Source organism: Schistocerca cancellata, chromosome 9 (assembly GCF_023864275.1).
Source record: "Schistocerca cancellata isolate TAMUIC-IGC-003103 chromosome 9, iqSchCanc2.1, whole genome shotgun sequence".
Lineage (NCBI taxonomy): Eukaryota > Metazoa > Arthropoda > Insecta > Orthoptera > Acrididae > Schistocerca > Schistocerca cancellata.
Genome location: NC_064634.1, coordinates 290690642 through 290713544, shown reverse-complemented (window position 1 = coordinate 290713544; position 22903 = coordinate 290690642). Strand labels below are relative to the sequence as shown.

At 38.4% G+C, this 22903-nt stretch overlaps 1 protein-coding gene across 1 annotated transcript in view; it reads left to right on the top strand.

The window, feature by feature from the left end:
- Window positions 1-1209: 1209 nt before the first annotated feature.
- LOC126101363 (dynein light chain Tctex-type 1-like) overlaps window positions 1210-22903 on the top strand; it is a 44025-nt gene continuing 22331 nt past the window's right edge. Inside the window, exons 1-2 of the mRNA XM_049912031.1 lie at window positions 1210-1233; window positions 20601-20833. Coding sequence (XP_049767988.1) covers window positions 1210-1233; window positions 20601-20833 — 257 coding nt within the window. The remainder of the gene's footprint in view (window positions 1234-20600; window positions 20834-22903) is intronic.

Below are 22903 nucleotides of genomic sequence, written 5' to 3'. Positions count from 1 at the left end.
ATAAACATTTGGACGTAAGAAAGCTATCCGCAAGATGAGTTCTGCGATTGCTCACGCTTAACAAAAACCGGAATCATTTGAAGTGTTGCTAGGATGGTTTGCAGCTGTTCAGGAAGAATCCGCAGGACTTTAAGCGTCGTTTCGTCACTGTGGATGAAACATGGATACATTACTATACTCCTGAGACCAAACAACGATCTAAACAGTGGGTTACCAAGGGATAATCTGCACCACAAAGGCGAAGACCATTCCTTCGGCCGGAAAGGTTATGGCGACTGTCTTTTGGGATTCGCAAGGGATAATCCTCATCTACTATCTGGAAAAGGGTAAAACTATTACAGGTGCATATTATTCATTGTTACTGGACCGTTTCAAAACCTAGCTGCATGACAAACGCCGGCGATTGGACCGCAAAAAAGTCCTTTTACATCACGACAATGCACCAGCACACACCTCAGCAGTTGTTGCAAAATTAATGGAAATAGGATTCCAACTCGCTCCACATCCCAGACTTGGTTCCCTCGGACTACTATTTGTTCCCCAATTTGAAGAAACGGCTGGTGAGACAAAGATTTTATTCAAACGTGGAGGTGATTGCAGTAACTAATAGCTATTTTGCAGACTTGGACAATTCTTATTATTCGGAAGGGATCAACAAATTAGAACAACGTTGGACGAAGTGTGTAAGTCTAAAACGAGACTATGTCGAAAAATAAAAAAAGGTTACCCCAAACACGTAAGTAGTTTTTATTTTTGCACAGACTTTTCAAAAGCCCCTAGTATGTACTCGATCTGGAGATACTGTTTTTTGTCTCGTCTTAGCTGCCTCGTACGGTATAATAACGCTGACTGACCTAGACCTTTTCAAGTGCCAATAAAAAATTAAAAAAGTAAAAGTAGCAAACAACCTCTGACGGTAGGTTGCTTTTAACAGGAATGCTACATCACGAAGAAACGTAGAAATAGCTCTAGATGCCTGCACTTTTCCTACATTAAACACGATCTGAAAAAATGAAACCATTCACTTAGCTTAGATGTTTCTAACATGGTTCTGAAACTATTTCCTTTTATTTATTGACAAAATAAACTGTCGTTGTCATGACGCCCGTGCTAAACACGAACGTTTTGCAGTAGCTGTTGTGCAGGTTCTTTGATAACGCAGTCGTCTGATGCGCACACCTGAGATTCTCCTTTGACAGAACAAAAGTAATGGATGATTTTGCGGAGGAAGAGGTAAGTCAAAGAGTACCACATCAGCCAAAGGAAAGCAGTCGATAGTGCATGTAAGAATTTTCCGTCGCATTCAGTTCTTGGCTCTACGAGTTTTACCACCTCTGTTACTTGTATTTAGATAATCACGATGTTCTGTGTGCTGGTATTCCCATATTTACTGTCGGTGACACAGTAGTTAACACAGTTCTACAGCCATTTCTTCAACAGCATTATTAAGTCGAGAATGAGATAACAATCATACGTGAACCCATACTACCAACTCTACTTCGCGTAATTGTCTGTGAAAGTACAGTCGTTTATCACTAACAGGAAGAAATAAACGTGTAACGGCAATGTATTACATGACCTACAGCGTTACATCATATCAGTTAATTATTCCAGTATAGAATGCTTAAAACTTACATTATTTCTTTTTTAAGTTTCGTTCGCAATCAGTTGGCAGGCCCGCTTATTGGAAGATTTTTTTATTTTCTTCCTATACAATCCACATGGGCGAAACTCATTTGAGAATGTCATTTCCAAAAGGTATTATATCCATAAAATCTAACTGAACAGGAGAGACATAAAAGTTTTACAACTACAGTGACATCAGAAAATGATTTGTAACTTTATTGTTATATGCAGGCACATGTTGAAACACGTTACGCCAAGTATCTCCGTTAAATGTTTATTTGTTATTGCATCAGTAAAAATGGATTTGGTACCTTTTGGCAGAAGATTTAGTTAAGACCGGTAACTGTTGTTCTGGTGTCACATTATATTACTACAAGCAGTTGACTGTTCATTTCCAGTATTTCGTACTGCAATTTATTCTCTTCGGGGTTATTTAGAACTGTTATTAACTCAACGATTTAGAAATATTTCAAAGAAAATTTGTGAGAATATTTTTGTTTCACAAAATATTTTACGAGTTATTTTCACTTTCACACAACCTAAACAATGAACTAAATGGCTTTCCCTGTTACTCCCTGCAGGACTGTTTTCCATGCAAAACAATATTAGACACTTCCACTACAACAGAGTCTACATGTGACAAGGAGGTAATCCACGTACATTTACATCCAAAAGGACACTGACGTCATCACAACATCCTTTTCCAGTATGTTCGCTACTGTGTAAATTAAAAAACAATATTGATATTATGAACATAAAAATAAGCAAGCTTCAAAACAAAGAACAACATTACTTTGCCACTTGCAAATTGAATTGATGTACAAGTACTGAAAACATGAAAAGTTTACAACAGTTTTTTTCTGTCATGAACAGTAGTCACAAAAGACTCTTAATGCATCTATGTGCTACTCCTCACAAAACGGGAAAAGTATTTTCAAGAAAAATTTCCACAAATAAGAACTTATTTCATTAGGTCCTCTACCCACCCCATTTTCTAGCTGTTTATAGAAGTCTGTTGTATCCTCATTAATAGTTTTATCTTTTTCCACAATCAGCAATACCGAGAATGTAATGCTACAGCTGCCTTGAGTAATAGGGCTGCCCAATGGTAGTCTTCAGAGACTTAGTTTGCATGAAATCAAAATTGACAGTCAGTGAATTTTCAGGCAACTTGTTGGGTTCTGGAAAACTGTTTTTGCCCTGTCTTTACAAACCGTGCATTTAATAACTATATCCCTCTTCTCTTCTGCAGATGCAGAGATACAGCTGATTGAAATTGTATACTTTAGTTCAGCCATTCTCTCCAAATGTCCTGTTTCATGCTTCCAGACCTAGGTTAAGCTTGGTAACAAACATCAGTAAAAAATAACCTGTTGTGCCGATTAAATATTTACATTTGAAGTAAATTATTTAAAATTGGAAAAAATCATAGGAACTCCTACTACAGAAAACAAGCGTATGCTAATGAGTATAAGAATATGCTTTCATGCAAAATCCATAACAAAATTGTTTTTCAGCTTTCAAGCAAAATATGTTATGCAAACAATAACCGAAATGATTTTATGTTTTGCTAAACTTTAAATTTACAATATTATAGAGTATAAGGGACATTAAATGACAGAATGCAGCAAATTGCCTTGTAATACAAAGTGTAGGTGCAGTAAGGAGATAACACAGAAGTTCCATGTTATCCACAAAATAACATCCACATATTTGAAATATTCATGTCTACAAGAAGATATTTTCTTCCTGGTCCTCCACTTCGGCCATAATGCTTTTCTCTGCATTTGAATGATCGAATTTGGGAAAAAAAATCTGACCTTAAAGTCTAATCATTTCAACTGTCATTCTAGACCCACCTCTTTTCCCTGAACCGATAATGCCACAAATGTTCAATGCACTTAGAAATGTATCTCGACGTACGTTTGTCACCCCAGTCACAGATTCTACTTTATGTTTTACAGATACTGTCTTCTTGACAACTTTGTCACTTCTCTTGATTGGACATGCGACTCTACTGTGAAATTACATCAATGTATGTCGAAATGAACTTCTGTTTCTTTTGTGAAACAGAATCTTTTTTCTGATGAAAAATGAGATGAAACTCTTGAATTTTAGTTGTTAATAAACGTGCAGTACACATAAGACACTGTCACGTTCACAACTAATTTGAAGGTGCAACACTAGCATTTTGCATGCTCATTTCGTTTTGCGACATTTTCCTTCCACATTTCCGATCTGCATTCGCTTTTCCTTGAATTTCAGTTTGTGTTGATGATTCATGATGTTCATCTGATATGTCAGACTCCTTAATTTGATTAATAACTCACAGTGAACCAAAAGTAAACGCCAGACACATCTTTACAACATACTATGTCGTGTAAACAAATGTCGGCCATGTTGTGCGTGATGTCACTTCCATGAGGAGCAATGACTGGCTGCCGGGACTTGGTACTTTTTGGAAACGAAATAAGACTGAATTTGGTACTCTTTGTCATGAACCGCAATACGTCAGGGAAAATATACAATGGATACAGCACATTTTGGCATATATAAAAGTTCTTATTATGTAGATAATGGATCTCATTAGTGCTGCCAGCCGTTATCCCATTTTTTCAATTTTTTGGATTTGGTACCTTTTGGAACTGACCTTCTCATATAGAGACTTCCGGTAACACAACCTTGGTTCGCTGCCAGGCCACTTGGAGCGCTGCAAGTTTAACATTTCATCGTGTCACTTTCCTATTGGCTGATTTTTCGTCTATCATGTTTGTTTTCCTTTCCCATCTAGGTGAAGCTGGTTTCACCACATTGTGTTTCTGATTACGACTTCTCGTTTGTATTGCACACTTTGAAGTGTATTGTAAGGTATGTTACACATATTCTTGCCATCCCTAATACTGGGTGGAATAAATGATTTCATATTTGCCTTTGTTTTATATACAACTGAAGCTGGTTTCGTCGCATATTATTATGTGGACTGTTTTGTATTTGTTACCGATTACGAATTTGTGTGTGAACTGCGAGATTTAAATGCATTATTCGGCTTTATTTTTGTTTGCATCCGTTTGCTGTACTTCCCCGCATTTAATAGAGAACTCTATGTTATCAGGTTTTAACAGTATTGTTACGGTATTCAACTTTCTACATCTTGCCACAGAATGAGTGTGTAATTCTGGTTTAATTGGTGTTGCTTCTTGCCACTGAGTGATATGCATTTCCCAGTGGCTTGTAGAATATGCATGTAACTGTAAATGAGCGTACTTTGTAGTCTTGGTGACTAGAGCAGCCTTCCTTGCAAATGCTAAAAATGCGACAGTAAACACACAAATGTTTTCAGGCGATATTAACAGGCACTACAAACACTATATTCCGGCAAAAGGCAATGAAAATTTCGGTGGCCTCCATTAACAACGAAAAAACAACGCAGAATACGAGGGATACATTACAGTGTATTTAAATCCAGCAGTTAACACACGGATTCGTAGGCAGTAACGAACAGTCATGAGTCCACAGAATATCATGTGACGAAACCAGCTTCTGTTTCATATGAAACAAAAACAAATATGGAATCATTTACCCCACCCAGTATTATAGACAAGAGCAAAATTAAGCAAAATACAAGCAACATGTTAACAGTGCAATTCAAAGAGTACAATACACGCAAAAAGTTCGTTATCAGGAACAAAATTTCAGCTTTAGAACAGCCACACAGTACAAACTGCAATATTGGGTTTCACAAATAATTTCACTTTACCACCACGCTACCATACTTAACCACAAAGTTTAAATGAAACGTATCGTTTAGTACTCGTATTTCGCAATGCAAGAATACGGGTTGTCGCGCCATATTTTCCCGAATCGGAAGTTTTCTGCCAGGCGACTCAGAGCGCTATTGTCCGTCTCTCTTTTCGCATCGTAACATGGGATTTGTACTTCTGATATTTTGGTGTTCTTTTTTACAACTAATCCGTAAGGAGCTGCGGTGAGAATAAGAAAAATCTATACTGCATCTGCCACACAAACAGGAAATTTATCATTATTACGGCTGGAGAATGCTGCAGCAAAAAATTTAAAAAAGTGATTGTTGCTGTGTTGTACGTGATCAAGAAAACTATGGTCAGCGATTTCATCAAGATGTACTGTGTTTTTTTCTTTTTTTACTCATACTTAAAAACAAAAACCTAGATTACTTCTGACCAGTTACTTGTTTCTGTTGTAGTTAGCTGCGTGGTTGCGTGCCTCACAAAGCTGCAGTACCCTCTATGTGTAAATGAGCGACTCAGAGTAGAATTAGTAATTGCCAATGCAGTAACTGCATATTTTATTCTGCTGGCAGTTTTACAACTTTTAAACAGAACCATGATAGATTTTCGTCACAGTGAAATACACGGTAGATACGTTATAAAAAAAGTCATAACGCTGTGTGTAAATAACACAGGCCAATGAAAAAAAAATTTAAACTTTTTTTACTTTGATAGCTGATCTTTATAGACTTCTATGAGCTGAATCCAGATCTACCCTTAGTTTTTCTGTATCACCCGTAGTTTTCGAGCAATATGCTTTTTATTATATAGTATAAAAATCCTATGCTATACAGTAAATTTGGAAATTAATGAAACACTTGGGGGGGGGCGAACAGGCTTAGATGGTGGGGTCATGTTACACGCATGGGAGAAGCAAGGTTACCCAAGAGACTCATGGATTCAGCAGTAGAGGGTAGGAGGAGTCGGGGCAGACCGAGGAGAAGGTACCTGGATTCGGTTAAGAATGATTTTGAAGTAATAGGTTTAACATCAGAAGAGGCACCAATGTTAGCACTGAATAGGTGATCATGGAGGAACTGTATAAGGGGGGCTATGCTCCAGACTGAACGCTGAAAGGCATAATCAGTCTTAAATGATGATGATGATGAATGAAACACTTTATTACAATATAAGCATGATTTGTACTCCAATAAGTTCTTTTCGTTTAATCTAGAGCCAAGCAATTCAGCTTTTTTCTTTTATTAAGCCCAGATCCCTAACCAAATCGTTAAGCTCGGCCTGAGTAAACAATTTGGGCTCTAGATTTTCTGTATTACAATGGAATTCATCATCATCTGGTCCATCTAAATCAGATTGTACATCAGAAAATACTTTTGTTGGAACAGAATTTAAATCATCTGGTGGTTTAGAAACTGGCAAATATACACCATGCATTACTGGTCGGTTGGCGGACGGAAGGTTAGGGTAGCTTATTACATTCTTTTCTTTAGTATTATGACCAGTCATATCAACACTGCAAAAGTAGCAATCATCAGAACGATTTCTTTGCTACCTCCATATCATAGGAACAGCAAATCTAAAGGCTTTTTTCTCCTTTTTGGACCATTTTCTCTGATCTTCAACACACACCTAACATACCTTATGCTGCGCCCAAGATTTATTTTGATCATCAAGTTTAGATCCAAAGTATGATAGATAAACCTTTTTCACAAAGTCTGTAATGTTTCTTTGGTATTTTTTAATCACAAATACACCACAAATATAACAGAAACTATAAGCAGGAATTTTTACAACCACGTTTAGACATTTTTCTGAGCACATGTACAGGTAACAGGAAAGTAAGGTTAGGTTGACAGTAAACAAAACACCATCTGTTCACCCAAAAATAGAATCGACCTTTTTTGCCAGCAAATGTTTTTCAGTAGTGCTACCAACATCATCTACATTCATTACACCTCCTTTTTAAATTATTTTAACTACATAAAAGCCGTTAAATTCTTTAAAAATCGCTTAATATAATACATTTAACTGTAAAATATGGAGAAATGGTGGGTGATACAGTTTTCTAAGTTTCATATTTGTATTTCCCACCCTAAAAAACATAAGAATAAGGTGTTTTCAACAAAAAGTTTTTTCCATCGTTGGCCTGTGTAATGTGTCATTGAACTTCTGCTCCTCAAATTATTTTTGTTACACAGATATTACATTTATTTAATGTATTAACAAAACCCTTACAACAAACCGTTCATAGAAAATACAATACGATTAAATTCCTAAGCAGGAGCGGTTTGCAGACAACAAGCCGTTGCAGAACGTTCATGATGCTTCAACTTCACTTAAATCGGAAAGTAACACCACAAGGGTTCTCTAACATTTATTTTCAGACATATAAGTTGTCCCCCATTTCATAGCGATAATGACAACCCCGTAACACTAACAGGGCATATATGGCTCGAAAACGAGTCCCACGCAGAATTATTCCAACACAGATTTTAGTGTGAACCTTTCATGTGCTCCTGGTCGTTCTATGACCACACAAATCTATATTATAATTTTCTACGTAGTGTCCCCTGCATTATTATGTGAAAATTTTCTTATCTAGTGCAACCTAGGCTTGTGCACTTTGCAGATGATATGTTGAACCTATAAAGGCACATTTGCATGCCGAGCGTGAGTTTCCTCGGAAACGCGAAATATTAATTAAATAAATAATCAGTGACAAATAAATAAAGCCTATGGCACACAACTGCAGCGCTGTGTCGCTGATAAAACAAAAGCACAATTACGTTACTCTTATGTTTTGATTAAGGAATGAGAGAGCTCTGGTAGAAGTGGTGCGAGAAGCACGTATTTTATTCTATTGTCTGGCACACCGCCATATTTCATGTTATAGAAGAATACTGCGAGTTGCAACCAGACTAGGCACTCGATTCTGTAAAGAATTTATATTTATAAAAGTAAGTAGGATTATGAACTGTAGGTTTATTCATTGAATATATCTGATTTAACTAACTGTGTAACTTTTTTATGTTTAGTAGACAATCACCTCTGTACGACGTTTTGGCATGGCTGGCAAATTATTGTAATATTGAGATTTAGATTATGAGTCCGCACCTACCGCAGCAGTCTTTGGGAACGATTTAATTACGAAGTCCGATTATTTCAGTTTTATTTCACGGTCAACTACGAGTAACATTGCCTTTACGAAAAAGCCATTGTCAAGCGTCTGATACCGAATAATTAAACGTCCACGTTCCAGATAAGCAAATATCAATTACAATTACAATCACCATCATACAGATAGAATAATTAATATTTAAACAATATTTTTATTTTATTTATTTTATATTGGCGACTGCGTGTCGGACTTGTTATTTTGTCATTTGTTACATTGTTCTCTTTGTTTCATGTGAAAAATCAACTTTCTGGACCTGGACGTGAATGTATGAGAGATAACAAAAAATCTGAAGATATTTTCCAATTCTAAAATTTTGCGGGAAGACGCAATGAAACTTCCAGCAAAATAAGGTAAGACGCAGCATCTTTGCATTAGCAGGCTTGACCAGACGTATAATTCAGTGTATTAGCTTTCAGTAGATTCTGTAGTGTTTCTTTCGTGCATAACAGTTTTCAGTGATAAATTTCATTCTCAGTACTTTTCCTTAAACAATAACGTATGCAACAATACCAATACACGAGTGTACAATATGGCCGACTTCTGTACGATACGTAGTAACATGGACAGCAGCCATTACCAATAATCTCAAATTCAGTTTATATTTTTAAATTAACAGACAGCCATTGTTGCTACGAGCGATTCATGCTCAACTGCATTTTATTTTAAAATCAGTGTCAAATATTTTCTTGAAACCTATATCACGTGTGGCATGGTAATAACTAGAAATCAATACGCAAAAATGGAACAGCAAAGACGTACTATTCAGACGCAATCCGACTCGGACGAGAGACAAATGTTAGAAAATGACTTTACGACAGCAACCGGTAGTGACGATTTATCAAACATTGACGCAAGTGTTGACGGAAATTTTGGCAATAGGCCGTCCACTAAAAAAATTTCAAAGTCTCAGTCAGAGCCCATGTTGATGCATGACGTCACGTCTAATGACGCGACGGGGGCACAGACCTTTCAAACAGTAAACATTGCCGACATGTTACAAATGCTAATGAAACAAAACGCAGAAAATATGGCATACATAAGGAAACAGAACGCCGAAAACATGGCAACCTTACAGACACAAAATGACGCAATTAAATCTGACCTCATAGCACTCAAGACAGGTAATGACACTTTATGTAAACGTGTGGAACTTATAGACGCCACACTGACCAAACAGATGACTGAACTCAGTACTAAATTTTCCCAGCTTAATACGAGACAAGAAAAGACTACAACTGACGTAGCACTTTTACAGACACAAGTAAAAAACCTTAATGTCACGTGTGAAGTTCTTACTGAACAAATTCAAACATATCCTTCAGTACATGACAACCTTGAAAAACGAATTACTGACGTACAGAATAAATTTGACAATGTTGAACAACACCTGACTGACATCTTACAATCTGATGCCACAGCTCATTTTCAAAATATTAATAAAGAATTTCATGATTGGGTAGTGAACAAAGACAAACATTTTGATAGATGCTTACGTGAAAATTTACCAACAATTGTGCACGACTCCGTAGCGCAATACATTACTAATAACAAACAGCTGATCAGTGACGCAGTACAATCCGTCACTGCACCCATGAGACAATTCACCGATCGACCACAGTCTGAATGTAACGAAAATATCAGTCAAAACGCACAGTTCAGGAACCAATATACATTCGAGTATGACACACACATACCGCACACGACAAACACACAAGAACAAAACACACCACGACTACAACACATACCACCATGTGCAAACACAAACACAAGCTATTATCATGGTAAACCACAACAACATTATCATAATTACTCGCCAGCTGAACATACCAGTAATTACAGTGGAATAAATCCATATCACAATACGAAGGAAGAAGAAAGCTTAATGAAACACAGGCAATTTCAGATTTTTATCCCAGAAAAACGAACCATTCATCCGGTGATTTTTCTTAAATCTTTTAGTAACGCATTTCCACGCACTTGGAGTGACCGGAAAAAGATTTCATATATTGTTGGATACATCCAAGGCGATGCAGCTGTCTGGGCATACAGTCAAGCTGACGTATGTACCACGTACAGTGAGTTTGAGCGTGCTTTTCTGAACAAATTCTGGTCGCAATCCGTCCAGGAGCGACTCAGAAGACAAATTTTAGAACTTGAAACTTTTAACAGTAAAAATGGCAACTTACGCAGATATTTTGAAAAATACTTGAACATGGGACACTTTTTAGACGAACCAGTCGCAACGCGTGATATACTCCGTGCGTTGAAGGCCAAATTGCCTTTCAACATTAAAGAAAAACTCCTACATATCCCGGATGACGATCCAGATTATTTTTTAACAGCTTTAGATTCGGTTGACATGTTACTAGAAGATCAGCACTTCGTGCGGCAAAACAGCACCCACAATGTTTATACTAGTAGTATGCAAAACATGCAGGCTTGCCAACTCAATTCTGGCGCGCCCACAGTTGGATACGCGGTACAGCAAAAACAGCAAACTCACACGCCGTCTCAATACGAAAATGAAAATCAACACGCGTATTCCAATACAAACAATAGTTATAACAGTAATAACACTTCATGCGGCAATCCATACAAAAGGCACCGCGGTAATAACTACAACGGTAACAACGGATACAAAGGCAACAACAAAAACACAAACAGAAATAGAAATAATAATAACTACGAGCCAAGACAGCATCAAGGTTGGACTCGTAACGATCAGTACTTTCATTCAAACTCTGCTTTACCACAGCAGCCACCAGGACAAAATTGGAGCATACCTTACGACCGACAGGTAAGTTATAATGCGCAACAGCAACAACAACCGCAAAAGTTTGGAGATCATAATAGGCAATATCCGAATGTGAATATAATAGAAATGACACCTGATGTACAACCTCAATCTGTGTCAGTACCTAGTACAAATGCTAATCCAACAAACTAGAAACAGTCACTTCTATGCCCCAGGTCGTGGCTGAAGAATTCTTGGGGGGCGACTTCAATGTTAATCAGTTATTTGACACCACACTTGAACAACAGAATAATGATATGCCGAATAATTCTAAACAAAAATTACCTGTTTTATTTATAAGATACAACTACAATAACAATATATCAGATGAACTTTTACAAGACAGTACACAATGTCGTTCAAACACAAATGAAATTGTTTTAGCATCTACTACTGGTGTAGTAGGTGGGATTCCAACTACTATTATCCTAGATACAGGTGCAGCTGTGAGCGTTTTGTCTTTTAATTTCTATAAAAAGATGTGTGAATTGGAACCTGTGCCTGAGTTTCCTGCCCAAAACTGTAAAATAACTACTGCACTAGGTAATAAGTCATGTAGGGTTACGAAGCAAGTTTTTGTAAACATTAAAATAGGTAATGGAACCGTACAATGGCCATTCCTGGTTGTACAAAACCTTGTGACAAATTGCATATTAGGAATAGATATTATGAGCGAGAAGGACTCTATTATAGACTTCTCCAAAGGTAAATGTATTTTAAATGATAAAGGCAGTGTAATTATTATTGATTTGGACAGGAGAACTCTAAAGCATGACAAACACTGTACAGGGTACAAGGTTCAGTTAGTACTTGACAATGACATTCAAGATATGCAAACACACTCATCTGACACAGAGATAATGGACTTGAAAACATTGCTTGATCATAAGATAAGTGAAGCTACAGCTCTCAGTGTACATGAACGTATAAAACTACAGGAAGTGTTATCCAAATATTTGCAAGTTTTTACCAAACGATTAGGTGTTATCAACACGTATGTATACAAGATTGAAGTTAAGCCTCACAAGATATTCTACCACAAGACATATAACGTACCGTTATCTCAACGACCTGCTGTGTGGCAAGAATTAAAACAAATGTTAGACTGGAAGGTCATTGAACCATCCACCTCACCTTATTGTAGTCCTCTACTTGTTGTCAAAAAATCAAATGGAAGCATTAGGTTAGTGTTAGACGCACGAGCAAGTAATGAAATAATTTTACTGGTTCACACAAAACCCGAAAATTTAGAAGAGCAATTACAGAAATTTCTAGATGCAAAATATTTTTCCACAATAGATCTCGCTAATTCGTTTTGGCAGGTGGGTATCACTCCTGATTCACGGAAATATACTGCATTTATGTTCGGGGGGCGAACCTATCAGTTTTGTGTTCTACCCTTCGGACTGAATGTCAGCTCTGGGGTATTCATTACAGCCCTGGATACCGTGCTTGGCGACGATTTAGTTGAGACAGTCACACACTATGTAGATGATATACTGATAGCTACACAGTCTTGGAAGGAACACGTTGACACACTTCAAAGAATTTTAGAAAAATACGTACACCGAGATCTTAGAGCATTTCATGCTGAATAATGTCAAAGTCATACCCATCAAAAAAATTGCTAAGCAACTCGAAAAACTCTGTTGTTACAACACAGATAATAAGTAGTGTAGAAATTTTCATTTCAGCGGTTCCAGAGTCGCAGTTGAAGGCAGAAGAACTCTTCTTTCAGCGCGCGCCACCACCTGGAAGACGGAACATTAAAATAAAATTTATGATTACGTAGCAGTGAATGATATATTAATTTTTCACGGAACATTTGTTATTGTAGGTACCACTGACTTGGTATGACACCTGACGAACCGACAGACGTCATCTGTGAAGCGATCTTTTACTTTGAGAAATAGATTAGACGCACATCTCTCAACACGAAAAGCATCTATCAGTAGTCAAGGCCACACAGACACTCTACACACACGCAAAAAACGCGAGGAATCGAACATTTTCTCTCTCTTACTATTTTGAATATTTATTGAGTAGTGAAAACGCCTGGTCTTGCCTACTGATGTAATGAATGTTGTGTCTAACCTATCTTAATTTCAGATGACATCACGTGACACAATGTAATAACCTATAGCTATGTAATGATGATGCAAACATGTTTATGTGCAACTGTATTATGTTTATGCTAAGAAAATATGTGACGTGTGTATGTATAATTGCTTTTTTTTTTAACCGATGTATCATGTAACTGTTACTATGTAAAAATTTTAACAAAACGAGTGCCAAAAAGACATTGCATAGTGAACCTCTGTTCACGGACATTAACGAACATTACTAACTCTGCAACTACGCAGAAACCTATGTGAAAGAAACGGTTAATGCCATTCATTATGCAGCGTATCTATGTAAATGCGATGAACGATTTCTTTGATTAATAACTACGAACATTTAGGTGAGCTATATTCAGCAAAAAACTGAAAATGTGAAGTGCATAATTCGTGCATCGTCTAGTGACATTACTACAGTACCTAACTTCAAGATGTTAACTGGATTAAATGGACACATAGTGCCTGTCCAGAAAACAACACGACGGGTGGAAGAATTTTGGTTGGAACTTCAGGGAATGAAATGTTCTCGAAATGTGACGGACACTCTTACCTGGACTGTCCAAGGATCGACGCCAGCTATGTGCCGTCCGAGGTTCTGCAACCAAGCTTCCACGGAATGTAAAAAACGAACTGCACGTGGACCAATTACTCGACGGGTCACGTCTGATCTGTAATGAGCAATGCCTTTAGTCACAACGAACTGCATCACAACGACTATAATGGAAATGGGAAATGGACACGCTTATGTATTAATCACGTTGTTATACAACGATGTTACTGTGATCAAAAAAACTTTACCACGACGATACTAACCTGTAAAAAATTATTGTGCAGCAGATGAATATGAACTGTAATAACGACACGATGTGTATAGGTCAACGCACCTGAAACATACGGACATTTTTCTTTGAAGTATTTCAAAACAATACTATGTAACTAAGAACATTCAACAATCTAAGTTGTATTGTGTTATAACAAATATTGTAAATTTAAAACTAAGTTACCTGTCATAGAATGTAGTCTTCATATGTAATCTTGGTTGAATATTTTCTTTGTGCAACGACTGAGAAACGCGCGCACACGAACAATATGAACTGCAATACTGTGCCGCGTGATCTAACTGTACGATATAACGGCAGTGCCGGAGTCACACAGACGCTTCTGCGCATGCCAACATAAGAACTTTTACGGCGCACCCGCGTCATTCAAATTTTGTATATAATGTGTATAATGTATGTCATGTAAATAGTTGTAGATAACTTAGATTTTCTTGTGTATTTTATTCTATTGTCTGGCACACCGCCATATTTCATGTTATAGAAGAATACTGCGAGTTGCAACCAGACTAGGCACTCGATTCTGTAAAGAATTTATATTTATAAAAGCAAGTAGGATTATGAACTGTAGGTTTATTCATTGAATATATCTGATTTAACTAACTGTGTAACTTTTTTATGTTTAGTAGACAATCACCTCTGTATGACGTTTTGGCATGGCTGGCAAATTATTGTAATATTGAGATTTAGATTATGAGTCCGCACCTACCGCAGCAGTCTTTGGGAACGATTTAATTACGAAGTCCGATTATTTCAGTTTTATTTCACGGTCAACTATGAGTAACATTGCCTTTACGAAAAAGCCATTGTCAAGCATCTGATACCGAATAATTAAACGTCCACGTTCCAGATAAGCAAATATCAATTACAATTACAATCACCATCATACAGATAAAATAAATAATATTTAAACAATATTTTTATTTTATTTATTTTATAAACCCTAATGTACACTTTCCTTTCTTGCGGCATTCACGGTACCATTACCGCACTTATCTTCTCATCTCTTTCATGATAATGACTATTGTCATAAAATAATCGTTTTCATACATTACCGCCGTCACAATTATCACAATAGCTTCGACGCCATTATTTTCATATGTTTTAACTGCCACATAAAATCATCTGACTACACAGTTTTAATTGAATCTCAACATATCTTGTTTTGTTTTGAAACATGTAATTTATATCTATGTACACTTTTACACCACCTCGATGTACATGGTTTATGAGAACATGTAACCTCTAAACACTGTTAGCTGAAGAGCAGTCCTCCACCTCATGGGGAAATGAAATAACAATAACGGGAAAAAGTTATAGATTGTAGACTTCTTGTTGTAGTTAATAATTCACTTTAGTACTCTATAATGCCTGTCTGCAAATCAACTTTCTTAAGTTTGGTTTCACAGCTGCTCTGAAGCCTGGAAGCTTTTGTGAGAAATTAATATTCATTCCAACATTGCAACTGGTAACGTAAGAATCAGCCTTATGCATCATCTGTGTTGACTGCTTCCTGGTATCACTTGACAATAATCTCTAAGGTAAAAACTGGCAACAAGTGATATGCTTATAAATTTTCATTTCTGACAAAGTTTAAAGCTACGGTTTCAACCTTTAATAAAGTCAGTCATGAAGTTTAATTTCTCTTCCACTCTTGCGTACAGCAGACGAAGTTTTCCGATGAGCTGTATATCTTATTATCACACCAGGAACACCAGCCCTAGATAACCCCCAAATGTTGCGATTCATGTCACAAGTGTACTGGCAAAGCGAACACGGAGCATTTTCCGTCACTGAAAGTCTGTTAAGTCCGACACGAGAGTAGATCAACACAACACTGCAACGATTTCACGTGTACAATCGTATCAGAGAATTTCCTGGGAAGCATCGTTGTGTTACAATAAATTTGGAACAGAGGTCTTTATTCATATCATTTTTGCAAGTCCAAAATATGCCAAAGTTGATTTGTTTTTATTATTAATATTTGTAACAGTTCTTCTAAATTGCTATATCAGTCTTTTCCGTCTCAATCGTTATTATTATTATTACCCCTATTATTTTTCCAAATGTGTCTCCCGTAATCGTAATAGGTATCTTCGGTGGTCTAAAAGAAAATAAGATATAATTGTTGTTGTGGTCTCCAGTCCGAAGACTGGTTTGATGCAGCTCTCCATGCTACTCCATCCTACACATATCTCCATATAGCTGCTGTAACCTATAACCTTCTGAATCTGCTTACTGCATTCATCTCTTGGTCTCCCTCAACGAGTTTTACTTCCCCACACGTCCTTCCAATACTAAACTGGTGATCCCCTTATATCTTAGAATGTTTTCTGCCTACTCTCCATACAAATACTTTCAGAAAAGACTTCCTAACGTTTGAATCTACATTCGGTGTTAGCAAAATTCTCTTCTCCAGAAACGCTACATTTTATATCCTCTCTCCTTCGGCCATCAACAGTTATTTTGCTGGCCAAATAACAAAACTCATCTACTACTGTAAGTGTCTCGTTTCCTGATCCGATTCCTTCAGCATCGCCTGATTTAATTCGACTACATTCAGTTATCCTTGTTTTACTTTTATTGATGTTCACTTTATATTCTCCTTTCAAGATACTGTCCACTCCGTTCAACTGCTCTTCCTAGTCCTTTGCTGTCACTGACAGAATTGCAATGTCATCCGCAAACCTCAAAGTTTTTATTTCTTCTTCTTGAACATTAACTCATACCCCGAAATTTACTTTGATTTCCTTTACTGCTTGCTCAATGTACAGATTGAGAAACATCGGTGATAGCCTACAAACCTGACTCACTCCCGTTTCAATCGCAGCCTCCCTTTCATGCCCCTCGACTCTTATAACTGCCATCTGGCTTCTGTACAAGTAGTAAATAGCCTTTCGTTCTTTGTATTTTACCCCTGCTACCTCCACAATTTCAAAAAGAGTTCTCCAGTAAACATTGTCAAAAGCTTTCTCTAAATCTACAAATGCTATAAATGTAGGTTTGCCTTTTCTTAACCTGTCTTCTAAGATAAGTCGTAGTGTCAGTATTGCCACGCGTGTTTCCGTATTTCTGTGAAATCCAAACTAATCCTCCCCGAGGTTGGTTTCTATCAGTTTTTTTTCCATTCCTCTATAAATAATCCGTGTTAGTATTTTGCAACCATGGCTTATTAAACTGACAGTTGGGTAATATTCACACCTGTCACACCTGCTTCCTCTGGAGTTGTAATTATTATACGTTGTACTTTGCTTGAAGTCTGAGGGTGTTTCGCCGACCCCATACATGTTGAACACCAGATTGGAGGGTTTTGCCATGGTTGGCTATCCCAAGGCTATGAGTAGTTCAGACGGAATGAGGACTACTCCCGCGGGCTTGTTTCCACTTACGTCTTTCACTTCCCCATCAAATTCTTCTCGCAGTATTACATCTTGCATCACATCTTCATTCACGTCCTCTTCCAGCTCTATAATATTGCATAAATTTTTACCTTTTAACATAATTGGTTCACAACCTGTCATTTGCTGTGTTTGGCTTTTTTCTGCTATTGAATGAAGATATTGGCAGTTTTGTGTTTTAAATGTTTAAGCTTTTAATTTCACTGGTTTATAACCCATAATTTGTTATGTTTGGACTTTCTGCTATTAGATGCAGATTTTGTCAATTGTATGTAGTTCGGCGTTTGTATTATGCCATTATTTATGTTATGTTTCCTTGTCATGTGTGTGTAGCTTTGTTGCACTTATTCTGTTACTAACCATGCTGCTTTTTCTTATTTGTTTGTTAATGCTAATATCTTTTATAATGGCTCGTCATTACCTATATTGCTTTTGTATTTTTTCGGGATTCGAATGTGCTTGTACCTCAGATCCTCTCCATGCCATGTTACACACCCCATTCACGGTGTTTTCCACGAATACGGTTCACGAAGCTACTGCTCAGCCCGCTTGCCGTAGCCGCTCGGGTCACACAGGCACACTCGCTGTATCAGAGTTTGGTAAGTGTCGGCCTCGAATGTGGCCGTTTTCGCGTGGTTTGTCATGTCACATTATAAGCTGATTTGCACTCTCTGCGGCACAGGGTCGTTGTTTAGTTTAACTTTGGTTTAGTGCGTGACTTCCACCCAATGTCCTATGGTGGCTTTATTGTTACAGACCGTATGCTTTCCCAGTGTCAATTATGAGACGAGTTGAATTTTCCCAGGCTGCGATTTTAAGCAGGAGTTCTTCGCAGCTACAGTTCGTGATGTTATCTGACGGTCCGCATACGGTAGGTGTTTGCTTGTTAGTTGTTAGGGCATGGACATGATGTCCTACTACTGCTAGGTAAGCTATTGTTCAATCATTTTATTCGTTTTTTCAGTTTCTAAACATCAATTTTTAATTTTTAAAATTTTCTTAATTGCTTAATGGAGTAGGTTACACTGTTGTTTCACTTCAGATTTCAGATACATTTGATGATGGAGCTAAGATCCCGACTTCTGTCATGCAAGGCATCGATCGGTTCATAAAGTATTTTTCAACTGTGGCCGTTTTTGTTTGCCATGAACATAGTATAATATTGGCTTCAATTTTCATCTTCCTTGTATAGAACCTCTATATATTCTTTCAACCGTTCAACTTTCCCTTCTTTGCTTACGACTGGTTTTCCTTCTGAGCTCTTGATGTTAATGCAGTTGCTTCTCTTTTCTCCAAAGGCCACTTTAATTCTCCTGTAGAAGGTATCTCCCTTCCCTCTAGTGACAGAGAAAATTATTTAATTAAAAATATATTGGTTTAAAAAATGAGGGGTTTCCCACCCAGCACAATTTCGTTATCTTACTATTTAAAATCACAAGTTTGTGATATAGCACGTACTTTTATGTCTCCTGTTGTCTTTGTACGTCATTTTCTCTTGTGTTAACATTGAGCACAATATAACTGCAGTCACAGTTCTACATTTCACTACACTTGGTCCCATATGGCGTGTGCTGCTTTTGACCTTGCTGCTGGGTTAATTAAGGAATCATTAGAACTTGCAAACAAAAAAAAAACAAAAAAAAAAACTTTGGGAAGGCTGCTCCGGTACGTTAGGCAAGCAGGTACAAACGTGTTCCATGGGCGAAAGTTACTAATTTCTTAAAGAAATGGATTAATGACCTACAAAAGATATGGAAAAATATCTACTTACCTGCCAATCATTACTAGCTATTATAGTATTTCTCTTGCGCCTACGGATCTCACATAAGAACAATAATAAAAATTAAACAGTCATTAATAAATTAAAACGTCTATTATTTCTGGCCTCAAGGGCTTCCTGTGCTTGTATGACCTCAATCACGCTTTATTGATAACATTGCACCACCCCTAGAGAGTCTAGCATCACAAACTATAGACGGTGGGATGTAATGATGGGTGGGTGGTTTCCCGGTAAACTAGCAACATCTAATCCCTTTTGACTGATTATCATGTAAGACGTGTATATTTATATTGTCTATTGTCAAAACACAATTTAAGAAAGATGTTTATATTTTATTATTAGGATTAAGTAGGAATAATTAATATTTGTCATGTTGGAAATAATTGTGGTAGCAGGGAATGTCTGCACCAAAGTATTGTTGGCAAGAGAGACCGCAAATTGATATAATTTTAAAAAGGGTGGGAGAGACCGCGTATGGGTACATTTTAAGAAAAGAGCGGGAAAGACCGCGCATTGATACATTTTGTAATGGTAGCAGGGATTGTCTGCACCAGAAAGCATTGTTGGCAGGAGAGACCACACTTTAGCGTTCGTAGGAAGTCAGTAGTATGCGAGAAGTGAAGCGAGTCGGTAGCACCAGACGAACGCTAAAGTGCGGTCTCTCCTGCCAACAATGCTTTCTGGTGCAGACAATCCCTGCTACCATTACAAAATGTATCAATGCGCGGTCTTTCCCGCTCTTTTCTTAAAATGTATCCATACCGGTCTCTCCCGCCCTTTTTAAAATTGTATCAATTTGCGATCTCTCTTGCCAACAATACTTTGGTGCAGACATCCCCTGCTACCACAATTATTTCCAACATGACAAATATTAATTATGCCTACTTAATTCTATTAATAAAATATAAACATCTTTCATAAACCGTGGTTTGACAATAGACAATAGAAATATACATGTCTTACAATCAAGCTGAAAGTGATCTGCAGTAACAGCTGAAATTCGGGAAGGCTATTCGCCGACATGTTGTCACCCAGTCATTTCAGCACGATTATCTCCCTCCAGGAATTTTCTGCAATTTCAACGGCACGCCTCTACTATTGCAGACAGAGTTCGTGGTGGAGGAGGTGACGACCCTGGTGAAGGAGTGCGTCGAGAAGATAGTTGGCCGCGAGACGTTCCAACGCCAGAAGTGCGAGCTGTATGTCCACCGCATCGCTGAGGCGTGCATCTCTGCGCTCGCCCGCCTCAACAAGCCCTTCAAGTACATAGGTACGTCATTCCGCATCACTGGTGAACAGCCGTCACGGAATCACGACGACTATGATGGACAGGGCTGGTAAACTGGCCACTTCATTTTATTGTTTTGGAGGCTGCTGTAACATAGTAGCCGCGCGGAGAGCCGAGAAAGCCAGCTGTAAGGTTAATGTTTTTTTATATATGTAATTTTATACTTCATTAACGAAATACACTGCTGGCCATTCAGATTGCAACATCTAGAAGACGATAAACGGGTATTCATTGAACAAATATATTATACTAGAACTGACATGTGATTACATTTTCACACAATTTGGGTACATAGATCCTGAGAAATCAGAACCCAGAACAACCACCTCTGGCCGTAATAACGGCCTTGATACGCCTGGGCATTCAGTCAAACAGAGTTTGGATGGCGTGTACAGGTACAGCTAAGCTCCCCATGCAGCTTCAACACGATACCACAATTCATCAAGAGTAGTGACTCGCGTATTGTGACGAGCCAGTTGCTCGGACACCATTGACCAGACGTTTTCAGTTGGTGAGAGATCTGGAGAATGTTCTGGCCAGGGCAGCAGTCGATCATTTTCTGTACCCAGAAAGGCACGTACAGGACCTGCAACATGCGGTCGTGCATTATCCTGCTGAAGTGTAAGGTTTCGCAGGGATCGAATTAAGTAGTAGTAGTAGAAGGGTTTTGTGGGCGCACGTCGAATTAAGGGTAAAGCCACGGGTCGTAGCGCATCTGAAATGTAACGTCCACTGTTCAAAGTGCCGTCAATGCGAACAAGAGGTGACCGAGACGTGTAACCAATGGCACCCCAAACCATTACGCCTGGTGATACGCCAGTATGGCGATGACGAATACACGCTTCCAATGTGCGTTCACCGCGATGTCGCCAAACACGGATGCGACCATCATGATGCTGTAAACAGAACCTGGATTCATCCGAAAAAATGACGTTTTGCCATTCGTGCACCCAGGTTCGTCGTTGAGTACACTATCGCAGGCGCTCCTGTATGTGATGCAGCGTCAAGGGTAACCGCAGCCATGGTCTCTGGGCTGATAGTCCATGGTGTTGCAAACGTCGTCGAACTGTTCGTGCAGATGGTTGTTGTCTTGCAAATGTCCCCATCTGTTGACTCAGGGATCGAGACGTGGCTACACGATCCGTTACAGCCATGCGGATAAGATGCCTATCATTTCGATTGCTAGTGATACGAGCCCGTTGGTATCCAGCACGGCGTTCCGTATTACCCTCCTGAACCCACCGATTCCATATTCTGCTAACAGTCATTGGATCTCGACCAACGCGAGCAGCAATGTCGCGATACGATAAACCGCAATCGCGATAGGCTACAATCCGACCTTTATCAAAGTCGGAAATGTGATGGTACGCATTTCTCCTCCTTACACGAGGCATCACAGCAACGTTTCACCAGGCTACGCCGGTCAACTGCTGTTTGTGTATGAGAAACCGGTTGGAAACTTTCCTCATGTCAGCACGTTGTAGGTGCCGCCACCGGCGCCAACCCTGTGTGAATGCTCTGAAAAGCTAATCATTTGCATATCACAGCATCTACTTCCTGTCGGTTAAATTTCGCGTCTGTAGCACGTCATCTTCGTGGTGCATCAATGTTAATGGCTAGTAGTGTATTTATTACATTTTGCGTTTCAGTCGTAAGTAAATGATCAAGATAAATGACTGATAGTCAAATAAATATAAAATCAGCCAGATCTGATTGAGTAACACAGGCTACAACTTACTCGTGAAGAAATACTTTCTGGAATGCGTGTAATAGCAGCTTACTGCGCAGAAAGCAAGAGAATATAAGGACATATTTCACACATGAGAAGCATACACTGATGGGATAAAACTCATAGGATGTATCGTAATACCGTGTCGGACCTCCTTTTGCCCGGCGTACTGCAGCAACTCGTTGGAAGTAACCTGCGGAAATATTGAGCCATACAGCCTCTATAGGCGATCATAATTGCGAAGGTGTTGCCGGTGCAGGATTTTGCGCGAACTGACCTCCAAATATGCCCCATAAATGTTCGATGGGGCCGTGCGGAGCGGCCGCGTTGTCAGAGGCGCCATGTCACGAATTGCGAGGCCCCTCCCGCCGGAGGTTCGAGACCTCTCTC